This window comes from Poromitra crassiceps, assembly GCF_964638095.1.
Source record: "Poromitra crassiceps genome assembly, chromosome: 5".
Lineage (NCBI taxonomy): Eukaryota > Metazoa > Chordata > Actinopteri > Beryciformes > Melamphaidae > Poromitra > Poromitra crassiceps.
This window is the reverse complement of record NC_139642.1, coordinates 12,186,644-12,195,809: the sequence shown is the minus strand read 5'-3', so window position 1 is coordinate 12,195,809 and position 9,166 is coordinate 12,186,644. Positions and strand designations below refer to the sequence as shown.

Here is a 9,166-nt window from a genome sequence, read left to right as displayed (position 1 = left end):
TTACGATCACTGTAGGCTACATTAAGTTGCTTCGGAATCACTGCAGGCTACAGTAAACGGAAAAATCCTCAATATGTTTGCAAAATTAAATTATTATCAACGTTGATGAATCTGCTGATAAAGTTGAAAGCTTGCAAAAATGACAGGGGCTCCTTCCTGTAAGAGATAAGGACAGTTTCTCAATATGAAATGGAAACACTAAGGATTGGGCACAGAAATGTGCCGCATGCGCAGGATTGGTCAACACAAAAAGCAGCAATATTAGACAGAGTGTGCAGAAGCAAAAATGACACTGGCTATTGTAGAGTTCCGGGCGAAGGACCCAGACCCTGGTTTGGATTCTTGTCCGGGCTTGAAGGACCCGGAGTCTGGTGCGCTTTAAAGGTTCTGGGCGATGAAGGACCCAGAGTCTGGTACAGGATTCATCAGGTATACTACACCTGGCTCAAGTCTCGCAGCTCGCAATGTCGCAGGTGTCTGCCAAGACACGGCCTAATCTCTGAGTAACTCCAAGGGCCCCATCCGGGATCAGAAGCAGACTGGGGGCATCTTGGCTTCATCTCCAGAATCTTGCGTGGGACTCTGCGATCGTGGCATGACTAGAAGACTAGCATGTGTTCGCCCCATGGCGCACCGCTACTTATAGTGGCCCGTCACAGAGCTATGACACCATCAGTGGCCAGTCACATCTCACATGATGTCACAGGCACCTGCAAGCAGCATTGTGATGTCATCGGAGAAGTGTTGTCAAAACATCAATTTCAAAACCCTGCCCTGCTTTCATTATGAACATCCAAAAGAGCGCGCGACAATAACATTGAACATAAACTACACTAATGCAGACTGATATTTAAAGAAATAATTTGACCTGTTTTGCATTTATTGTTCGCCGTTTGGTCAAACATCCTGACTGCTGGCGGTGAATACTGATCCCCAGAGCAGAGCAGAGCAGATCAGGTTGAATGTTCATGAATTTAAGAGGAAGAGTGCACGTTCCCACATAAAAACTGAAGGCATAATATCCACCATTAAAATCTAAAGTGGGAACTAAAGTGAAAATGCAGAGAGAGCCCAGAAGTTCTACAGTCATAAAAAAAAAACTTTTATTCATCAGTGTGTAATTGCCTCACACATAAAATCAGACGTGAACTTTAGACCTGTGAATGCCACAATAAAAAACTATTATAAAAACAATTAAAGTGCCTTTTCAAGGGGCCACAGCCATGGCCGTAACATAAGAAGCAGTATTCTGACGTCACCAGGGCTGGGTAATGGGTATCGTTTAAAACAATTACCATACCAGTACCCTTAAAGTGATACTTTTCTGTGTTTCTTTTAGCCACTTTTATACTTTTACTTTTGATCGTTTTGGTGGCATCTCGGCAGCATAGCTTTAATTTCCCCTCGATCTATGTACAAAAAGGATTGAATGCAGGTATTGTTTGACTGGAGAAGTTTTCGATACTACTTGGTACTGTGTTCTTTCGGGTCGATACCTTAAAAGTACCGATACCCGGCCCTATAGACGTCACTGATTGGAGAAAGAGAGTAATCGATTTGCTTTTCAGTGGCTCTGATTGGCCAGCTTGGGGCATCCGTCACTGCTTTAGCCACTGTTGGAGGAGTATGAAGACGTGGTCCCGGGCCAGGCCCAGCTGGGGCGGGTCCTGGCTCCTGGCGGGGTACATGTTGGCACAGTGGGCGGTTCCTGGATCAGAGAGAGATGGATGGATGGAGGGATGGATGGCAGGTGAGGGAGGGAGGGAAAGGCGGTAAAAGAGAGAGAGGTGTACAATTGATCTGTTATAACAATAACAATTACTGCCTGGTCAAAGTCGTGGGCGAACAAGCAGGTTCTTGTTCTAACATCAAGGCAGCTTTCACATTACACAGGAAAAGTAAAGTGGCCACAAAACAAATACAGTCTTCAGTTAACTTTGTATGGATCTGCAACAGAGGAAGTCAAGAGACATCTAAGCCTGCCATGTGCCATGCACCAGTACCTGCCATACATAAACAATTACTCTCCTTACTGTACTTGAGTAGCTTTTTTTGTGTACTTGTATGAGTACCGTAAATTCCGGACTATAAGCCGCGGCTTTTTTCCCGTTTTTTGGCCCCTGCGGCTTATATAACGGTGCGTCTTATCTATGGATTTTTTCAGAAAAAAAAAAAAAAAAAAAAAAAAATCTCTCTTTTTTAGCACTCTTTCTAACTATAAATCCACTTCTGTTTTAATTTCCTCTCTTGCCCTCTTTTCACCACACCGCGGACACTGTGTGCACTGTAAAAATAAACAACGGTGGTGTTGTGTTATGTTGTTTTGTTGAAATGTTACGGTAATACGGTAAATGGGAGCTTCCTCAAACAGCCATCTCTTTCCCGACAATCCCCTCTGTGCGTGACCACTTACATATGGTAATTACGGTAAGCAAACGGCCACAAGCCCATCAACTCCCTCCCCCGACTACCAGGAGAAAATCACAAACTTCGGCGAATTCACACAAAGGAAGATCAAGGAATATTCCATCGAACCGGAGCAGATCATAAATATGGATGAAGTGCCTTTGACGTTCGACCTGCCACTCACTCGGACTGTTAACAAGAAGCGCCCTGGAGGATTCTTTCACCAAAAAAAAGCTTTGCTCGTTCTCGACAGCATGAGAACGAGCAGTAGATGATCAGGTGGTTTTTCAGACGTGTCGATATAGCAGTTTATCGCAAAAGTGTAATGGAAACACATTTTTCGCATTTGCACGTCATGTGACCCATATTATCCCTTGGAAAAGGAGCGGAAAATAAGTTTGGTAAGTAAGGTTCGATAGCCGTGTCAAACCTCCGCAGCAAGTGGAAAACTTTGAAGCAACGCTACCTAGCAGAAAGACGAGTGTTGTGCAAAAGCGTAGCCGGGCAAATTAGATAATGTTTAATGGCAGAAATCGGTCCATGGTGACAGCAGGCTGCCTGTGTGCGCGCATTTGGCACAGCGGCGAGATGAGAGGATGAAAAGCACACACTGGTGCGGTGGTGCTGTCTGAAGTGAATACAGTGACTGTGAGTAGGCTAATACATTGCACACGTTTCAGGTGCAATTATAGAACCAAATCAGCCTTTTCCCCCCTCCATCTCTAAATCGGACCAGTTGTAGGCTATTAGGCTACCTTTTTTCCTCTGCCTGTCGCGCTGACTGCATTCACGCAGCCAGCAACATTTTGCGACTCATTTTCTTTTGAATTGATAATCAGGCTCGTTTATATGCATTGTAACTTCATGTTGGGATTTCCATTGACCATTGGTTGGATTTGAGCATGCAGGGGACGGGATATGGGGCAGATCCCCGTGCGTAATCACTGTGGCAGCTGCTGCAACGGGGAATCACTCAAACGCAACTTCAATGGAAACGCCTACAAGTCGCAATTGTACATTGTCGAAGTTGTAGAAATATCGCAATTCTTTTGCGAAAAACTGTAATGGAAACACAGCTATAGATGAAGAGGAGTTCGTTGGTTTTGAGTGACAATGAAGGAGAGAGGAGAGTGGTTGACGAAGCCACCCTGAACCTGTTCGTTTCCGACACTGAAGATGAGGACTTTGGTGGTTTCAGTACGCAGGAAGAAGAGGAAGACGAGCATTAGTGACTTGACTTCTCTGGTTACAGGTTTGCTGCACATATAGCCTATTGTTGTGTGATTTTGTCTGGGGATTAGTGACCTGACTTTTGTTTTGTTTTGTTGAAATGTTAATAAATGGGAGCTTCCCCAAACAGCCATCGCTTTCCCGACATTCCTCTCTGTGCACGAACCCTTTCATATGGTAATTAAACATCAAAACACCCGCGGCTTATAGACCGGTGCGGCTTATAGAAGAAAAAAATAGTCAATTTTGGTCCCGCGGCTTATACACCGGTGCGTCTTATAGTCCGGAATTTACGGTAGTTTGTTGAAGTTGGTTATCTTACTTTTACTTAGGGTGTCTTCACACACCTGTCTCGTTTGGAGCTGTTGTTTTCCGAAACAGAGAGCGTTTTCCCCCTTGGTGCGGTTCGTTTGGGGGAGTGTGAACATAGCAATCGAATCGCACTCGGATGCGGGACAAAACATACGGGCCGAGATCGCCAAGAAAGGGTGGTCTCGGCCCGCTTTAAACTAACTCTGGTGCGGTTCGTTTGTGGTGAGAACGTGATCCGAACTCGATTCGACACAACAGCAGGAAACGTTGCGCATTTTCGGATAATTCAGCTGTGCGTAATGGTCTGAAGAACGAGCATTTTTATCGGTTAAAAAAAACATCTTCAGTCTTCAGATGCTGTTTTGGTGACTTGTGAAACTAGCGTTTGCATGGATAAACTTTGCTCCAAAGTTGGTACTCCAAACTCCAATATGGTAAATGAAAACAAGTCGTGGTCATCAGAGCCAGCCTTCTTTGTGATAAGATTGTCTGATTCAATCAGATTTGATTGAATGAGAATCAGTCTGATTGTCGACAATCAGACGGTCAGACAGTGTTAGATAGATAAATAAATAAACTCTTTATCCCTCTCCCTCCCTCCCTCCCTCCCTCTTTCTCTCTCTCTGTCTCCGCACCCGACGTGCGATGTAGGTCTACCCAAAACACACACATTCTTATAATCATATAAAATCTCTGGGAATTATTTTTTCCATCCTGGGAGGCTATTAGCCTGCCGGAGTCTGGCCAATCCAGGAGGCTTTTACAATACTAATTGGACTGTTTGATTTGTGGCCGTGTGAACACAAACGAACCAAGGCACAAATGCAACAATTGTATCAATTAAGTACCTGAATCAGAACAAAGCAAATGAGCTACAGGTGTGAATGTGCTACAAATTATTATATAATATATAATATCACAATATTTTAAATTGCAGTGTACAAATTTAGACCGTCCATAAGTAGTGCATCGGAAACCAATAGTAATATGCTTCCAACCTGCTAAGCATAATGGTAACTGTAAAATGTATCTGTGATGACAGGTTAGTTAACATTAGTCCAAAGCTATCCATTCAGCTACACAGTATTATATGAGCTTGTGTTAGCCTGGTTGTTGACTAGCTAGTTTGCTAGTGGTTAACTAATAGCAGAAGAAACACCAGTAATGTTACTTAAGTTACTGAGTAATGTGGATGGAGCATTTTTTGTGTTTTAGCGATTCAGTAATGACATGTATCATATAACTGTGCATCCAGTATCTTGCTACTCTGAATGCATTTTAAATTAGCTACTTTTAACTTTTACTTCGAATGCATTTCACATTAGCTACTTTTAAGTAGATTTTTACACCTATAATTTAAACAAAAACAAAGAGTAGCCGACTTCTACTTCAGCAGGATATTTTGGTACTCTTTCCAATCCTATACGCACAAGTTCTTTCTCACTTGCAGGATGACTCTGATGAATACGCACCATGCGTCAAAACGTTAGTCAAGAATAAAACACTTGTTGTATACACTTGAGCCATGTGCTCCAGTATGTTTGGATGTTCATCTGAAGTTTTTTCTCACCTTTGATGAAGACAGCGGGGAGGTCGGAGGTGATGTCCTGGGTGATCCCCAGGGCGTGCCAGGGGTCGATGGACCCGTTGGGGAAAACTATTCTGGTGGCGCGGATGTCGTAGCCGCCGTAGTACTCATTGGTCTGGGCCACGGCCTCCGCTAGTGTCTCAGCACTGATGTTGTATAAGTCTGCACACTGTTTGACGTGATACCTGGATGGGAAAACACAGATGACCAATTTAGATTATGATGAAACTAAGATTGAACATACTGAATAATTGGTATCAAATATTGGTTATTGGCAGCTTCAATCCAAAAATATCAGGATCAGCCTTCAAAAACCCATATCGGTTGAACCCTAATCACAGCATATTGTAGGAATAAAAAAACATTAAGTTATAACAGTGCAGTGCCCGTTCGCCCCGCTGCTGTTCACCCCGCCCCGCTGCTAAGTTTATTAATAATGAACATGTCCAAATTACACCAAATCTGACACTGCACGTCCTTGGGTCCCCGGCAATACACCCGCCAAGTGTGAAGTAGATCAGACGAACGGTTCTGCAGATACCGGTATGCGAAGGAGACAAACTGACTCACATACAGACATTCCTTGTACAGTGGTTCTCAAAGACAAACTGACTCACATACAGACATTCCTTGTACAGTGGTTCTCAAAGACAAACTGACTCACATACAGACATTCCTTGTACAGTGGTTCTCAAAGACAAACTGACTCACATACAGACATTCCTTGTACAGTGGTTCTCAAAGACAAACGGACTCACATACAGACATTCCTTGTACAGTGGTTCTCAAAGACAAACGGACTCACATACAGACATTCCTTGTACAGTGGTTCAGTGGTTCAGTGGTTCTCAAACCTTTTTGGCTTCAGTTCTCCCTTTCCCTGATTTCTGAATTCAAGTACCCCCTTTACCCGACTACAACATTTTGTCAGAAAACGGCAAGAGCAAAGTACAGCATAATAAATGAATGATAATCTATCTAGAAATGGAGTGAAAGGGATAGAATTAGTGCCTCCTGAGCAGATTTATTTTAACATTTCATTTATTTTCATGATTTATTCTTACTCCCCCCCCCCCCACTTTTTTCCCTTTCTCCCCTGTAGTACCTCCACATACCCCCTAGGGGTACGCGTACCCCAGTTTGGGAAGCATTGCTTTAGTAGATAGCTATGGTCATACATCATTACATAGGGGCGTCTGTAGCTCAGGAGGTAGCGCGGGTCGTCCACTAATCGCTTTGGATAAAAGAGGTCGTGGTTCGATTCCCGGCTCCTCCAGTCTGCATGTTGAAGTGTCCTTGGGTACTGAACCCCAAATTGCTCCCGTTGGTGTGCCAGCACACTGTGTGGTAACCTGCCGCCATCGGTGTGTGAATGGGTGAATGTACCTACTGACTGTAAAGTGCTTTGGATAAAAGCTATATAAATGCAGGCCATTTACCATTTACATAATACGATGTACTCACGGGAGAGGGAAGCCACCAAACGGCTGGTTGGGCGAATCAGTGCTCTGGTAGAATCCAAATTCACTGCAGGTCTGGTACACCCACTGTCTCCCTGGAAACGCACACGCACACACTTTACTCATGGTGTGTCAGCACATTTAGTTGGCTCGTAAAAACCAAGGCTTCGACAAGACAGGACAGGTCAAGCGAACAATGAGTCTGGAATAGCTTTTGCCCCAAAACGTATGTACCCCCCCCCCCCCTAAATAAGACAATGAAAGGAAAAGCAGTGGAACTGAAATCCAGCAGGGAGGGCAGGGCAGGGGGGAGGGGACAGTTTATACAGATGCACCCCAGTGGGCTTTTAAGAGACCACTTCCTGTCCCTGTGATCCCCTACTAACCCTCCCACTTAGGAAAAGCAACGCTGGGAACTGGAAACGCAGGCCAGCGCTAGGAAATGGAAAACAGAGACGCGGTTTTTGGTTGAACATGCAAAGATGTTCTCAAACAATTCAGTGCTTCAAGGCATTAGCGCAGTAAAAATAGATGACCCCCTCTTAAAATAGACTTTCCACTAGAAAAAAGACGAGAAGAAAAAAAGAAAGTCAACTTCTAAATAAACACACTTTGGAGATAATGGGGTTTGAGCAGTCTTTGTGGGATTTTTAGCGCCTAACTGAGAACTTGGTGTTGAACTAAACGGTCCTTAATTTAACAAATTGCCCCCAGATGATGGCCACTTCAGTGACTTAGGGAGAAATCCAGCCTTGCATACTCTTACACTGTTAAACACATCAATTTCACATGTCTCCCAGGTTCATTCATTATTTTGATGACACATTCTTGTCATTTACACTTTGTTGTGGCCGCTTTCCCTCAACCTGCTTCATCTACTACTTCTACAGCTCCTAGTTAGTGATTTCCTACATTTCCCATAATGCCTTTTGGCATGAAGAAAGGTGTGAACTTGATACTTTGAATCAAAAGCGGGCGTCTTTTATTGAAAGTATTTTAACATTTTCATTTATCTGCTGGTTCTCATCCCTCTGTCAAAAAGACAAGAACAGACTGCAAGGTGTTGTCAACCTTAGCTCCAAAATTATAGGCAAACCACAAAGATCCCTAAGTACAGTTTAATAATGCACACGTGCTGAAGAAAGCGCACAATATACCGTAAATTCCGGACTATAAGCCGCGGCTTTTTTCCCGTTTTTTGGCCTTTTTTGGCCCCTGCGGCTTATATAACGGTGCGGCTTATCTATGGATTTTTCCAGCAAACGGCCACTCGGGAACCTCCAAAATCTATGGATGTTGGTATGAGGCAGAACGAGAGCAAGACAGACATTATGAGAGCGAGACCCTGATTGGATGATGTTGCAAAAAATGTGCCTCGCGACCTGATTGGAGCACTGTGCCACTACTCTCTCTCAGCCACTACGGTAAAACACCCTCCCTCCTCCCTCGCTCCGGGGGGAAAAAGGCAGCGATTGAGCCTGAAAGACAGTCTGAATGAAATTGAATGTAACATTCCCAATTCTATGTATTACATTCTAAAAAACTAACAGCAACATTTTGGAAGGCTAAGCCACACAACTAGCTCGTTGTAATCTAACATCATGCTTCAAAAGATGGAGAACTGGCTGTGTTACGACGATGGCGGCGATTGAGCCTGAAAGCCATGTCTGAGACAGTAGCGAGACAGGAACAACAACAACAGCAGCAGCAGCAAAGGATCATGCACAAACCCGAGACGAAAGGGACTGTCCATCAGGGCACGGACGACTGTGTCAGCAACTCCCTCCCGACTACCAGGAGAAAATTACAAACTTCGGCGAATTCACACAAAGAAAGATCAAGGAATATTCCATCGGACCGGAGCAGATCATAAATATGGATGAAGTGCCTTTGACGTTCGACCTGCCTCTCACTAGGACTGTTAACAAGAAAGGTGAATCGTCCATCACGTTGAGAACCACAGGTCACGAGAGAACGAATTTCACTTGTGTTCTTGGCTGCACAGCATCTGGAGTAAAGCTCCCGCCGATGGTGATTTTTAAGCATCTCACAATGTGTGATTTTGTCTGGGGATTAGTGACCTGACTTTTGTTTTGTTGAAATGTTAATAAATGGGAGCTTCCCCAAACAGCCATCTCTTTCCCGACAATCCCCTCTGTGCACGAAGCCT

At 44.1% G+C, this 9,166-nt stretch overlaps 1 protein-coding gene across 2 annotated transcripts in view; it reads right to left on the bottom strand.

Annotated features, from left to right (window-relative positions):
* Nucleotides 1-1,084: 1,084 nt before the first annotated feature.
* The window catches only part of prss59 (serine protease 59, putative), a 39,139-nt gene continuing 31,057 nt past the window's right edge, over nt 1,085-9,166 (bottom strand). Inside the window, exons 7-9 of one of the 2 annotated variants that reach the window (XM_083636873.1) lie at nt 7,001-7,091; nt 5,519-5,721; nt 1,085-1,800 (exon numbers count right to left, since the gene is read on the bottom strand). In XM_083636873.1, coding sequence (XP_083492999.1) covers nt 1,607-1,800; nt 5,519-5,721; nt 7,001-7,091 — 488 coding nt within the window. In that variant the 3' untranslated portion in view covers nt 1,085-1,606. The remainder of the gene's footprint in view (nt 1,801-5,518; nt 5,722-7,000; nt 7,092-9,166) is intronic. The other variant, XM_083636874.1, reaches the window with a different exon arrangement.